Consider the following 15,538-nt stretch of genomic DNA (forward strand, 5'->3'; position numbering starts at 1 on the left):
TGAGCTCTAGGCCTTTTCCCCACTCTCCCATGTTTCCATTCGGAGTCTTCTTTGGAGGACTCCCCCCAAGTCTCGCGAGACCATCCGCGCCGTTGGAAGGGGAAAGGGCCCGCCCGCCCGTTCCCATGGCGACAGCCGCTGACTGACGTTGCCACGGGCCTATGGGGCTTCGCCTAGCGCGCGTGCGCGCGCGGCGCCAGAGCCCCGCCCGCAGGTCTTCTGGCCCTCGCGGCTTTCCGTAGGGCGGTGCGCGCGTGCCCACCGCGTCCACGTGGAGGTGTTGGGGAGGGAGAAAAAGAGATCGCCAACGCTTCCGGGACTTGGCCGTGGCCTGTGAGCCCGTCCCCTCGCCGGCCCGCCGCCTGAGGCCCGGCCGGGCGCGGGAGTGCTAACAGCAGCAGGCCCCGCCCTGCAGGGGGTTGCGGGGCCGGTAACAGCTGTGCGCCTGCGCGTGCGCAGCAGGTCCCGCCAACGGCCGTTCGCCTGCGCGTGCGCACCAGCCCCGGCCGCGCCGTGCGCGTGCGCAGCAGGACCCCCCCGTTGGGGGGGGCCCGACAGCCGTGCGCGTGCGCAGCAGGTTCCGCCGCGCCGGCGGGAGAACCGAGGGGGCCGCCAACCGCAGTGCGCGTGCGCACCAGGCCCGGCCGCGCCGGGGGCTGGCTAACAGCCGTGCGCCTGCGCAGCAGGCCCCACAGCGGGGGTGCCGACAGCCGTGCGCCTGCGCAGCAGATCTCGCCGGGCCTAGGGGCCGCCAACAGCAGTGCGCTTGCGCATCAGGCCCCATCGGGCGGGGGACGGGGTCGCCGACAGCCGTGCGCCTGCGTACCGGGGGGTCACCAACAGCCGTGCGCGTGCGCAGCAGGCCCGGCCTCGCCGGGGGCTCCGCTAACAGCCGTGCGCATGCGCATTAGGCCCCATCGGGAGGGTGCTGACAGCCGTGCGCCTGCGCGCACGCCCTCCCGCCGCGGGTCGCCAGCAGCCGTGCGCCTGCGCATCAGGCCCCACCGAAGGGGGAGTGCCGACGGCCGTGCGCGTGCGCAGTAGGTCCCGCCAACAGCAGTGCGCGTGCGCATCAGGCCCCGCCGGGGGGGGTGGTGCCGATAGCCGTGCGCCTGCGCAGTAGGTCCCGCCGCTCTCTGGGCGCGTGCGCATCAGGCCCGGTCGCGCTAACAGCCGTGTGCGTCTAACAGCTGTGCGCGTGCGCAGCAGGCCCCACCGGGGTGGGGGGTGGTTCCGACAGCCGTGCGAGTGCGCAGTAGGTCCCGCAGCTCTGTGGGCGCGTGCGCAGCAGGCCCGGCCCCCCGCTAACAGCCGTGCGCGTGCGCAGCAGGCCCCACCGGGGGGGGGGGGGGGGGTGTTTCCGACAGCCGTGCGAGTGCGCAGTAGGTCCCGCCGCTCTGTGGGCGCGTGCGCATCAGGCCCGGCCGCGCTAACAGCCGTGCGCGTGCGCAGCAGGCTCCACCGGCGGCAGGGGGGGGGTTTCCGACAGCCGTGCGAGTGCGCAGTAGGTCCCGCCGCTCTGTGGGCGCGTGCGCATCAGACTTGGCCGCGCTAATAGCCGTGCGCGTGCGCAGCAGGCCCCACGGTGGGAGGGGGGGTTCCGACAGCCGTGTGCCTGCGCAGTAGATCCCGCCGCTCTGTGGGCGCGTGCGCAGCAGGCCTGGCCGCGCTAACAGCCGCGCGCGTGCGCAGCAGGACCCACGGGGGGGGGGGGGTCCGACAGCCGTGCGCCTGCGCAGTAGGTCCCGCCGCTCTGTGGGCGCGTGCGCATCAGGCCCGATCGCGCTAACAGCCGTGTGCGTCTAACAGCTGTGCGCGTGCGCAGCAGGCCCCACGGGGGGGGGGGGGGTTCCGACAGTCGTGCGAGTGCGCAGTAGGTCCCGCCGCTCTGTGGGCGCGTGCGCAGCAGGCCTGGCCGCGCTAATAGCCGTGCGCGTGCGCAGCAGGCCCCACCGGGTGGGGTGGGTTCCGACGGCCGTGCGCCTGCGCGCCGCGCCGGTGGTGGTGTGGGGGGGGGTGTCCGCCAACAGCCGTGCGCCTGCGCGCGCGCGTGCGCAGCAGGCCCCGCCGAGCCGAGGCTGAGGCGGCCGCGGCGAGAGGGCTGAGGCGGGCGGGACCCGACGGCCGCCAACATGGCGAGCGCCTCCTACCACATCTCCAACCTGCTGGAGAAGATGACGTCCAGCGACAAGGACTTCAGGTCAGGGCCGGCGCCTCCCCCGCAGCCCGCGCGGGCCTCTAGTGGACGCCCCCCGGACCGGACGCGGGGTGGGGGTGGGGGCACCGTCGTAAGCGCCCCGGGCGCTCCCTCCCCTCAGCCCTGTGCGCTGAGGGCGCGAGGGGCGTCGCTTGGGACCCATTGGCTCAGCGCCTGCGGGGCACTGTAGTAAGCGCCTGGAGGCGTTCAGCCCCCCTCTGTAATAATAATAATAATAATGATAATGGTATTTATTAAGCGCTTACTGTGTGCAAAGCACTGTGCTAAGCGCTGGGGAGGCTACAAGGTGATCAGGTTGTCCCATGGGGGGGGGCCTCACAGTCTTCATCCCCGTTTTACAGATGAGGGAACTGAGGCCCACAGAATAATATAATAATAATGGCATTTATTAAGCGCTTCCTATGCGCAAAGCACTGTTCTAAGCGCTGGGGAGGTTACAGGGTGATCAGTTTGTCCCACGGTGGTGGTGGTGGGGGGGCCCTCACAGTCTTCATCCCCGTCTTACAGATGAGGTAACTGAGGCACACACAGTAATAATAATGTTGGTATTTAATAATGTTGGAATAATTTAATAATAATGGCATTTATTAAGCGCCTCCTATGCGCAAAGCACTGTTCCAAGCGCTGGGGAGGTTACAGGGTGATCAGGTTGTCCCCCCGGGGGGGCTCCCAGTCTTAATTAATCCCCATTTTCCAGATGAGGGAACTGAGGCCCACAGAATGATGATAATAATGGTGGCATTTATTAAGCGCTTACTAAGCGCAAAGTGCTGTTCTAAGCGCTGGGGAGGTTACAAGGTGATCAGGTTGTCCCACGGTGGGGTGGGGGTGGGGCTCACAGGCTTCATCCCCGTTTTACAGATGAGGGATCTGAGGCCCACAGAATGATAATAATAATAATGGCATTTATTAAGCGCTTACTAAGTGCAAAGCGCTGTTCTAAGCGCTGGGGAGGTTACAAGGTGATCAGGTTGTCCCATGGGGGGCGGCTCACAGTCTTCATCCCCGTTTTGCAGATGAGGGAACTGAGGCCCACAGAATAATAATGATAATAGTAATGGCATTTATTAAGCGCTTACTAAGTGCAAAGCACTGTTCTGAGCGCCCGGGAGGTTACAAGGTGATCAGGTTGTCCCCCCGGGGGGCTCACGGTCTTAATTAATCCCCATTTTCCAGATGAGGTCACTGAGTTTCCAGATGAGGTAACTGAGGCCCACAGAATAATAATAATAATAATGATGGCATTTATTAAGCGCTTACTAAGTGAAAAGCACTACTCTAAGCGCTGGGGAGGTTACAAGGTGATCAGATTGTCCCACGGGGGGCGGCTCACAGTCTTCATCCCCGTTTTACAGATGAGGGGACTGAGGCCCACAGAATGATAATAATAGTAATAATGGCATTTATTAAGCGCTTGCTATGCGCAAAGCCCTGTTCTAAGCGCCGGGGAGGTTACAAGGTGATCAGGTTGTCCCACGGCGGGGCTCGCAGTCTTCATCCCCGTTTTACAGATGAGGGAACTGAGGCCCACAGAATGATAATAATAATAATGGCGTTTATTAAGCGCTTACTAAGTGCAAAGCGCTGTTCTAAGCGCTGGGGAGGTTACAAGGTGATCAGGTTGTCCCACGGTGGGGTGGGGGTGGGGGGCTCACAGGCTTCATCCCCGTTTTACAGATGAGGGAACTGAGGCCCACAGAATAATATAATAATAATGGCTTTTATTAAGCGCTTCCTATGCGCAAAGCACTGTTCTAAGCGCTGGGGAGGTTACAGGGTGATCAGTTTGTCCCACGGTGGTGGTGGTGGGGGGGCCCTCACAGTCTTCATCCCCGTCTTACAGATGAGGTAACTGAGGCACACATAGTAATAATAATGTTGGTATTTAATAATGTTGGAATAATTTAATAATAATGGCATTTATTAAGCGCCTCCTATGCGCAAAACACTGTTCCAAGCGCTGGGGAGGTTACAGGGTGATCAGGTTGTCCCCCCGGGGGGCTCACAGTCTAATTAATCCCCATCTTCCAGATGAGGGAACTGAGGCCCACAGAATGATGATAATAATGGTGGCATTTATTAAGCGCTTACTAAGCGCAAAGCGCTGTTCTGAGCGCCGGGGAGGTTACAAGGTGATCAGGTTGTCCCCCCCGGGGGGCTCACAGTCTTAATTAATCCCCATTATCCAGATGAGGTAACTGAGGCCCACAGTATATTAATAATAATAATAATAATGGCATTTATTAAGCGCTTACTATGTGCAAAGCACTGTTCTAAGCGCTGGGGAGGTTACAAGGTGATCAGGTTGTCCCACGGGGGGCTCACAGTCTTCATCCCCGTTTTACAGATGAGGGAACTGAGGCCCACAGAATGATAGTAATAGTAATAATGGCATTTATTAAGCGCTTGCTGTGCGCAAAGCCCCGTTCTAAGCGCTGGGGAGGTTACAAGGTGATCAGGTTGTCCCATGTGGGGGCCCACCGTCTTCATACCCGTTTTACAGATGAGGGAACTGAGGCCCACAGAATATTAATAATAGTAATAATGGCGTTTATTAAGCACTTGCTATGCGCAAAGCGCTGTTCTAAGCGCTGGGGAGGTTACAGGGTGATCAGTTTGTCCCACGGTGGGGGGAGGGGGGGGGGCTCACAGTCTTCATCCCCGTTTTACAGATGAGGTAACTGAGGCACACATAGTAATAATAATGTTGGTATTTAATAATGTTGGAATAATTTAATAATAATGGCATTTATTAAGCGCCTCCTATGTGCAAAGCACTGTTCCAAGCGCTGGGGAGGTTACAGGGTGATCAGGTTGTCCCCCCGGGGGGGCTCCCAGTCTTAATTAATCCCCATTTTCCAGATGAGGGAACTGAGGCCCACAGAATGATGATAATAATGGTGGCATTTATTAAGCGCTTACTAAGCGCAAAGCGCTGTTCTGAGCGCCGGGGAGGTTACAAGGTGATCAGGTTGTCCCCCCCGGGGGGCTCACAGTCTTAATTAATCCCCATTATCCAGATAAGGTAACTGAGGCCCACAGTATATTAATAATAATAATAATAATAATGGCATTTATTAAGCGCTTACTATGTGCAAAGCACTGTTCTAAGCGCTGGGGAGGTTACAAGGTGATCAGGTTGTCCCATGTGGGGGCCCACCGTCTTCATACCCGTTTTACAGATGAGGGAACTGAGGCCCACAGAATATTAATAATAGTAATAATGGCGTTTATTAAGCGCTTGCTATGCGCAAAGCGCTGTTCTAAGCGCTGGGGAGGTTACAGGGTGATCAGTTTGTCCCACGGTGGGGGGAGGGGGGGGGCTCACAGTCTTCATCCCCGTTTTACAGATGAGGTAACTGAGGCACACATAGTAATAATAATGTTGGTATTTAATAATGTTGGAATAATTTAATAATAATGGCATTTATTAAGCGCCTCCTATGCGCAAAGCACTGTTCCAAGCGCTGGGGAGGTTACAAGATGATCAGGTTGTCCCCCCGGGGGGCTCACAGTCTAATTAATCCCCATCTTCCAGATGAGGTAACTGAGGCCCACAGAATAATAATAATAATAATAATAATAGTAATGGCATTTATTAAGCACTTACTAAGTGCAAAGCACTGTTTTGAGCGCCCGGGAGGTTACAAGGTGATCAGGTTGTCCCCCCGTGGGGCTCACGGTCTTAATTAATCCCCATTTTCCAGATGAGGTCACTGAGTTTCCAGATGAGGTAACTGAGGCCCACAGTATAATAATAATAATGATGATGGAGTTTATTAAGCGCTTACTATGTGCAAAGCCCTGTTCTAAGCGCTGGGGAGGTTGCAGGGTGATCAGGTTGTCCCCGTTTTACAGATGAGGTAACTGAGGCACACATCATAATAATAATAATGGCATTTATTAAGCGCTTGCTATGCGCAAAGCACTGGTCTAAGCGCCGGGGAGGTTACAAGGTGATCAGGTTGTCCCACGGCGGGGCTCGCAGTCTTCATCCCCGTTTTACAGATGAGGGAACTGAGGCCCACAGAATGGTAGTAATAGTAATAATGGCATTTATTAAGCGCTTGCTATGCGCAAAGCACCGTTCTAAGCGCTGGGGAGGTTACAAGGTGATCAGGTTGTCCCATGTGGGGACCCACCGTCTTCATCCCCGTTTTACAGATGAGGGAACTGAGGCCCACAGAATATTAATAATAGTAATAATGGCATTTATTAAGCGCTTGCTATGCGCAAAGCGCTGTTCTAAGCGCTGGGGAGGTTACAAGGTGATCAGGTTGTCCCATGGAGGGGCTCGCAGTCTTCATCCCCATTTTGCAGATGAGGGAACTGAGGCCCACAGAATGATAATAATAATAATGGCATTTATTAAGCGCTTACTAAGCGCAAAGCACTGTTCTGAGCGCCGGGGAGGTTACAAGGTGATCAGGTTGTCCCCCCGGGGGGCTCCCAGTCTTAATTAATCCCCATCTTCCAGATGAGGTGACAGAGGCCCACAGAATAATAATAATAATGATGGCATTTATTAAGCGCTTACTAAGTGCAAAGCGCTGTTCTAAGCGCTGGGGAGGGTACAAGGTGATCAGGTTGTCCCACGGTGGGGTGGGGGGGGGGCTCACAGGCTTCATCCCCGTTTTACAGATGAGGGATCTGAGGCCCACAGAATAATAATAATAATGGCATTTATTAAGGGCTTATTATGTGCAAAGTACTGTTCTAAGCACTGGGGCGGTTACAAGGTGATCAGGTTGTCCCACGCGGGGGGCGGGGGGGGGCGGTCACAGTCTTCATCCCCAGTTACAGATGAGGTAACTGAGGCCCACAGAATAATAATAATAGTAATAATAGCATTTATTAAGCGCTTGCTATGCGCAAAGCACTGTTCTAAGCGCCGGGGAGGTTACAAGGTGATCAGGTTGTCCCACGGGGGGGCTCGCAGTCTTCATCCCCGTTTTACAGATGAGGGAACTGAGGCCCACAGAATAATAATAATACTAATAATGGCATTTATTAAGCACTTGCTATGCACAAAGCCCTGTTCTAAGCGCTGGGGAGGTTACACGGTGATCAGGTTGTCCCATGGGGGGCGGCTCACAGTCATCATCCCCGTTTTACAGATGAGGGAACTGAGGCCCACATAATATTAATAATAGTACTAATGGCATTTATTAAAAGCTTACTATGCGCAAAGCACTGTTCTATGCGCTGCGGAGGTTACAAGGTGATCAGGTTGTCCCACGGGGGTGGGGGCTCACAGTCTTCATCCCCATTTTACAGATAAGGGAACTGAGGCCCACAGAATAATAATAATACTAATAATGGCATTTATTAAGCGCTTGCCATGCGCAAAGCACTGTTCTAAGCGCTGGGGAGGTTACAGGGTGATCAGGTTGTCCCGTGGGGGTGGGGGCTCACAGTCTTCATCCCCGTTTTACATGTATATATGTAAGTATGTTTGTACATATTTATTACTTTATTTTACTTGTACACATCTATTCTATTTATTTTATTTGGTTAATATGTTTGGTTTTGTTGTCTGTCTCCCCCTTCTAGACTGTGAGCCCGCTGTTGGGTAGGGACTGTCTTGTACTTCCCAAGCGCTTAGTGCAGTGCCCTGCACACAGTAAGCGCTCAATAAATACGATTGATTGATTGATTTACAGATGAGGGAACTGAGGCCCACAGAGTAATAATAATAATAATGGCATTTATTAAGCGCTTGCTATGCGCAAAGCACTGTTCTAAGCGCTGGGGCAGTTACGAGGTGATCAGGTTGTCCCATGGGGGGGCTCACAGTCTTCATCCCCGTTTTACATGTATATATGTAAATATGTTTGTATACGTTTATTACCCTATTTATTTATTTTGCTTGTACACATCTATTCTATTTATTTTATTTGGTTAATATGTTTGGTTTTGTTGTCTGTCTCCCCCTCCTAGACTGTGAGCCCACTGTTGGGTTGGGACCGTCTCTATATGTTGCCAACTTGTACTTCCCAAGCGCTTAGTACAGTGCTCTGCACACAGTAAGCGCTCAATAAATACAATTGATTGATTTACAGATGAGGGAACTGAGGCCCACAGAATAATAATAATAATGGCATTTATTAAGCGCTTACTAAGTGCAAAGCGCTGTTCTAAGCGCCGGGGAGGTTACAAGGTGATCAGGTTGTCTCATGGGGGGGGCTCACAGTCTTCATCCCCATTTTACAGATGAGGGAACGGAGGCACGGAGAAGTGAAGTGACTTGCCCAAAGTCACACAGCTGACAGTTGGCGAAGTCGGGATTTGAACCCATGACCCCTGACTCCAAAGCCCTGGCTCTTTTTCAGTGAGTCACGCTGCTTCTCACGAAGCAGGCCTGCTTCTAGGCTTTGAGCCCGCTGTTGGGTAGGAACTGTCTCCTTAGGTTGCCAACTTGGACTTCCCAAGCGCTTAGTACAGTGCTCTGCACCCAGTCAGTGCTCAATAAGTATGATTGAATGAATGAATAATAATAATAATGGCATTTGTTAAGCACTTACTATGTGCCAAGCACTGTCCTAAGTGCTGGGAGAGATACAAATTAATGAGGTTGTCCCACACGGGGCTCACAGTCTTAATCCCCATTTTCCAGATGAGGGAACTGAGGCCCAGAGAAGTGAGCCTGCTGTTGGGTAGGGACCGTCTCTATAGGTTGCCAACGTGGACTTCCCAAGCGCTTAGTACAGTGCTCTGCACACAGTCAGCGCTCAAAAAGTATGAATGAATAATAATAATTAAGCAGTGGAGTAAGCACCTGGAGGAATTCAGTCCTATTGACTGAGCGCTCAGTGTGTGCGGGGCACTGTAGTAAGCGCTTGGGAGTAATTCAGTCCTGTTGACTGGGTGCTTAGGGTGTGTGGAACTCTGTAGTAAGTGCCTGGAGGAATTCAGTCCTATTGACTGAGCGCTTATGGTGTGCGGAGCAATGTAGTAAGCGCTTGGAGGAATTCAGTGCTATTGACTGAGCGCTTAGGGTGTGCCGAGCAATGTAGTAAGCGCTTGGAGGAATTCAGCCTTGTTGACTGAGCACTTAGGGTGTGCGGGGCACTGTAGTAAGCGCTTGGGAATAATTCAGTCCTGTTGACTGGGTGCTTAGGGTGTGTGGAACTCTGTAGTAAGCGCCTGGAGGAATTCAGTCCTATTGACTGAGCGCTTAGGGTGTGCGGAGCAATGTAGTAAGCGCTTGGAGGAATTCAGTCCTATTGACTGAGCGCTTAGGGTGTTCGGATCACTGTAGAAAGTGCTTGGAGGAATTCAGCCCTGTTGACTGAGCGCTTAGGGTGTGCGGAACTCTGTAGTAAGCGCTTGGAGGAATTCGGCCCTGTTGACTGAGCACTTAGGGTGTGCGGAACTCTGTAGTAAGCGCTTGAAAGGAGTTCAGTCCTGTTGACTGAGCGCTTAGTGTGTGCGGATCACTGTAGTAAGCTCTTGGAGGAATTCAGCCCTGTTGACTGAGCTCTTAGGGTGTGCGGAACTCTGTAGTAAGCGTTTGGAGGAATCCAGTCCTATTGACTGAGCGCTTAGTGTGTGTGGAGCTCTTTAGTAAGCACTTTGGAGGAATTCAGGTCAGTCCTATTTGTTGAGCACTTACTGTGTGCGGAGCACTCATAAGTGCTTGGGAGGAATTCATCTCAGTCCTATATGTTGAGCATTTACTGTGTGTGGAGCAGTGTCATAAGCGCTTGGGAGGAGTTCGTCAATCCTCTTGATTGAGCGCTTAGCGTGTGCAGAGCAGTGTAGTGAGCGCTTGGAGGAATTCAGCCCTGCTGACTGGGCGCTTAGGGTGTGCGGAGCACTGTCGTAAGCATTTGGGAGGAATTCAGGTTAATTCTATCTGTTGAGCACTTACTGTGTGTGGAGCACTGTAGTAAGAGCTAGAGGAGATTTCTGTTCAGTCCTATTGACTGAGCGCTTGCTGAATGTGGAACACTGTCGTAGGTACTTGGGAGGAATTCAGTCCTGTTGACTGAGCGCGTGGTGTGTGAGGAGCAGTGTAGTAAGCGCTTGGGAAGAATTGACTGAGCGTTTAGTGTGTGGCAGGCACTGTAATAAGCGCTTGGGAGGCATTCTGTCCAATCCTGTTGACTGAGCACGTACTGTGTGCGGAACACTGTAGTAAGCGATTGGGAGGAATTCAGGTTAGTCCTATTCGTTGAGCGCTTACTGTGTGAGGAGCAGTGTAGTAAGCGCTTGGGAGGAATTCAGTCCGATTGACTGAGCGCTTACTGTGTGTGGAGCTCTTTAGTGAGCACTTGGGAGGAATAAATAATAATGGCATTTATTAAGCGCTTACTATGTGCAAAGCACTGTTCTAAGTGCTGGGGAGGTTACAAGGTGATCAGGTTGTCCCGCGGGGGCTCACAGTCTTCATCCCCATTTTACAGGTGAGGGAACTGAGGCACAGAAAAGTGGCTTGCCCAAAGTCACACAGCTGACAATTGGCAGAGCTGGGATTTGAACCCATGACCTCCGACTCCAAAGCCTGGGCTCTTTCCACTGAGCCAAGGTGTGATCGTGAATCGTAATAGAGAAGCAGCGTGGCTCAGTGGAAAGAGCCCGGGCTGTGCAGTCAGAGATCATGGGTTCGAATCCCGACTCCGCCAATTGTCAGCTGTGTGACTTTGGGCAAGTCACTCAACTTCCCTAAGCCTCAGTTACCTCATCTGTAAAATGGGGATTGACTGAGAGCCCCACGTGGGACAACCTGATCATGTTATATCCCCCCCAGCGCTTAGAACAGTGCTTTGCACATAGTAAGCGCTTAACAAATGCCATCATTATTATTATTATAATCCTGTTGACTGAGCGCTTACTGTGTGCGGAGCACTGTCGTAAGTGCTTGGGAGAGTAACTCAGTTACATCCTATTTGTTGAGCGCTTACTGTGTGCGGAGCAGCGTAGTAACCGCTTGGGAGGAATTCGGTCCTATTGACTGAGCGCTTACTGTGTGTGGAGCACTGTCGTAAGCACTTGGGAGAGTAACTCAATTACAACCTATTTGTTGAGCTCTTACTGTGTGTGGAACACTGTTGTAAACGCTTAGGAGAGTAATTCTGTTTCTTCCATCCTGAACGCTCGCTGCCTGCGGGTTGATTGAGCGCTTATTGTGTGCAGAATGCTGTCGTAAGCACTTGGGAGAGTAATTCAGTTTAATTCCATTTATAATAATAATTATGGTATTTGTTAAGCGCTTACTATGTGCCAAACCCTGCTGTAAGCACTGGAGTAGATACAAGTTAATCAGGCCAGACACAGTCCCTGTCCCACATGGGGCCACAGTTTCAATCCCCATTTTACAGATGAGGTAACTGAGACAGAGATATATGTTGCCAGCTTGTACTTCCCAAGCGCTTAGTACAGTGCTCTGCACACAGTAAGTGCTCAATAAATATGATTGATTGATTGATTAAGTGAGTTGATTTGCCCAAGGTCACATAGCAGACATGTGGCGGAGCTGGGATTAGAACCCAGGACCCTCTGACTCCCAAGTCTGTGCTGTAGCACTAAGCCACGGTGTGCAGAGCACTTTAGCAAGCTCTTGGGAGAGTAGTTCAGTTCAATCCTATTTATTGAGCTCTTATTGTGGGCAAAGCATTGTACTAAGCACTTGAGGGAGTACCATATAGGAGTTGGTAAGAAGGGCTTAGTACAGTTCTCTGCACAGAGTAAGCACTCAGTAAATAGCACGGATTGTAAACTCGTTGCGGACAGGGAGTGCGTCTGCTGACTGTTGTAGCATCCTCTCCCAAGCGCTTAGTACAGTGCTGCGTACACAGTAAGCACTCAATACCAATAGTAATAATAATGATGGTATTTAAGCGCTTACAGTGCGTCAAGAACTAGACTGTAAGCTCGTTGTGAGCAGAAAATGTGTCTGTTCATTGTCATACCCTCCAAAGTGCTTAGTACAGGGCTCTGCACACACACAGTAAGCGCTCAGTAAATAAGATTGAATGAATGAAGCACTGTTCTAAGCGATGGGGCTTAGATAGATAATCAGTTTAAACATAGTCCGTGTCCCACATGGGGCTCACACTGTTATTCCCCATTTCACCTTGGATTAACTGTAAACTCATTGTGGCCAGGGAATGCATGTAGTCCTCGCGTAAGACAGTGCTCCGCACACAGTAAGCGCCCAGTAAATGTCATGGGTTAATAATGATGGTATTTATTAAGCGCTTACTATGTGCCAAGCACTGTTTTAGCACTGGGGTAGATGCAAGGCAATCAGGTTGTCCCACGTGGGGCTCACAGTCTTCATCCCCATTTTACAGATGAGGCACAGAGACGTTAAGTGACTTGCCCAAGGTCACACAGCAGACAAGTGGGGGAGCTGGGATTAGAACCCACGTCTTCTGACTTCGAAGCCCGGGCTCTTGCCACTGGGCCACGCTGCTGGGTTGACTGTGGGCTCGTTGTGGGCAGGGAATGTGTCTACCAGCTGTTGTAATGTACTCTCCCAAGCGCTTAGTACAGTGCTCTGTACCCAGTAAGCGCTTATAGAGAGGATGGACTGGTTGATTGGGGGAGGAGAAAGTTGGGAAAGCCCATCCCGCTGGGGCTTCCTCCCCGGGGGGCTCACCCTGGGGGAGAGAGGGGCAGGGGGGCATCGCCTCTGGCCGCCCCACATCCTCCCACTGGCACCCGCCGAACCCATTTCTCCCCCCGCCAAATACATTTAATCAGTCATACTTATTGAGCGCTTACTGTGTGCAGAGCACTGTATTAAGCACCAGAAAATACAACAATAAACAGACGTATTCCCTGCCAACAACGAGCTTACTCCCAGGGCCTCGGTTTCCCCTCCTGTAATCAATCAATCAGTCGTATTTATTGAGCGCTCACTCTGTGCAGAGCACTGTACTAAGCGCTTGGGAAGTACAAGTTGGCAACATATAGAGCTCATCCTCTACACTGTAAACTCATCATAGGCGGGAAACGTGTCTACCAACTCAGTCAGACTCTCCCAAGCACTTAGTACGGCGCTCTGCACACAGTGTGTGCTCAGTAAGTTTTAAAAACCCCTCCTCCCTTCACTTGTTTTTTAACCTCTCCTGCTGTTGATTATCGAAGATATTTATTGAGCACCTGAAATGTGTTTTTCACTTCCAGTATAGAGGTACAGAAAAAAAAACCCAATTTTTGAGAGGGGGGAAAAAGTATAAACCAAATTAAAATACGTCAACTCATTTGAGCCCCCTCCTTCTTCTCCCCCTCCCCCCTGCCCTACCTCCTTCCCCTCCCCACAGCACCTGTAAATATGTTTGTACAGATTTATTACTCTATTTATTCTACTTGTACATATTTACTATTCTATTTATTTTATTTTGTTAATGATGTGCATCTAGCTTTACTTCTATTTATCCTGATGACTTGACACCTTGTTCATGTTTTGTTTTGTTGTCTGTCTCCCCCTTCTAGACTGTGAGCCCGTTGTTGGATAGGGACCGTCTCTATATGTTGCCAGCTTGTACTTCCCAAACGCTTAGTACAGTGTTCTGCACACAATAAGCGCTCAATAAATACAATTGAATGAATGAATGATAAAAGCTCCCTGGTGGATTTTAAAATGAGGGTCCAGAACCTGTTCTTCATAAGACTGCAGGCCCAGGTGGGGTAGTGACTGAGTCAGACCTAATGATCTTCTGTCTGCCCCAGCGCTTAGTACAGAACCTGGTATGCAGGTGCTTAAAAGTACCACGATTATTCTTATTATTATTTTTGCTCTCAGCCTGCCAGTACAGGTGACAGTGCCCAGCATAGACTAGAGGAGAGATTTTGGCGTGTGGCCTTTCTAGGAGGATTCAACACTTAATCCCGGTCGGATTAAAGAAATGCCTCTCTGGCCCGGCTGATAATTAGCTAACAGAAATCTGGGGATGGTGAGATTTTTGCCAGAAGAAATCAGGCTTAAACAGCAAGCAAGCGAGGTGCTTTTGACTCAGGGGTGAGCGAAGCCAACTTTTGGGCCAGTTATTCACCTGTATAAAGTTAGGGAATTGCGAGATAAATGTTGTCTTAGAGTTTTTCTTTTCCTTTCTAACTCTGGAGTTTTGGGGAATATAAATATAGTTTGCATAGGTGTCATCTTGTTCTTGAAAAACTAAAATATATAATAGTAATGATGGTATTTGTTAAGCGCTTACTATGTGCCACGCACTGTTGTAAGCGCTGGGAGGGATACAGGTAATCAGGTTGTCCCACGTGGGGCTCACAGTCTTCACCCCCATTTTACAGATGAGGGAACTGAGGCACAGAGATGTGAAGTGACTTGCCCAAAGTCACACCAGCTGACAAGTGGCAGAGGCGGTATTAGAACCTGTGACCTTTGACTCCCAAACCCAGGCTCTTTCCACTAAGCCCTGCTGCTTCTCCAGAAATGACGTTGAAAACTTGATGGTCTTTGTTAACGCGACTTAAACTGAAGTGCTTTATGCACCCATCAGAAATATTTGTCATCCTTGACCCAAAATGTAATATTTAAGAATAAAAATTTTGCTTTTGGAGCCACATAAATGATTTCTCTGAAAATTTTGACCTGCCGTGGGGGAGATGAGGGGGAATCTGCAATTTCATAATTTCCATGACTTTGATCTTACTTTTTAAGTCTAGATGCCGCACACTAAACAGTGTATTTACAGGGCAACGGCTTGGTGTGAACACGATTCAAAACAGTATAGTCTGTACGAAAATATTAAATTATTTAAGATGATTTTCCCAGGCTAAAAAATGGAATTAAAAATATATTTCTTTGACTCTGTGTTCACTTCCTTGCTTATCTTGAGTCTTGTTTGCTGTTAAATAATTTGAAGCATACTTTTCAAAGTGGAAAACATCATTTAGGGGGTTTTAGTTCCATCTTTTCTGTGTCTCACTCTCATTCCTTTAAAATAGTCTCTTTTTCTGAAAAGAATCAATTTCTTGTCCTGTAGTCTCTTTACAACATGGCAACCCAATATTGAAGTATAGTACCCTACTGCAAACATTGAAGTACTTGATTTAATTGTATACGGGTGGTTTATATTGAATCAAATAAAGAAGATATGTAGGATGTACTAAAAGTGACACAAATCATTTAAACTTTGCCTGACTCTCTGTGTGAAGTATTTAGTATATTTCAAAGGAAGAGTGTGAGTTCTTTTATTATAGTTGCCCAACTTCTAAAACTGTTTCAGTGGCCTGAAACCTGTTACTTAAGGTCTGCTTTTAATTTTGTGACGTGATCTCAGTTATGAATACTAGAGCTGTTATAATTAATAATGATGGTGAACTTAGTGAGAATATTGTTTCTGTAGC

The 15,538-nt window shown here is 50.6% G+C and overlaps 1 protein-coding gene across 1 annotated transcript in view; it reads left to right on the forward strand.

The window, feature by feature from the left end:
• The first annotated feature begins 2,072 nt into the window (after nucleotides 1-2,072).
• CAND1 (cullin associated and neddylation dissociated 1) overlaps nucleotides 2,073-15,538 on the forward strand; it is a 40,930-nt gene continuing 27,464 nt past the window's right edge. Inside the window, exon 1 of the mRNA XM_038756170.1 lies at nucleotides 2,073-2,200. Coding sequence (XP_038612098.1) covers nucleotides 2,133-2,200 — 68 coding nt within the window. The 5' untranslated portion in view covers nucleotides 2,073-2,132. The remainder of the gene's footprint in view (nucleotides 2,201-15,538) is intronic.

This window comes from Tachyglossus aculeatus, chromosome 14, assembly GCF_015852505.1.
Source record: "Tachyglossus aculeatus isolate mTacAcu1 chromosome 14, mTacAcu1.pri, whole genome shotgun sequence".
Taxonomy (NCBI): Eukaryota; Metazoa; Chordata; class Mammalia; order Monotremata; family Tachyglossidae; genus Tachyglossus; species Tachyglossus aculeatus.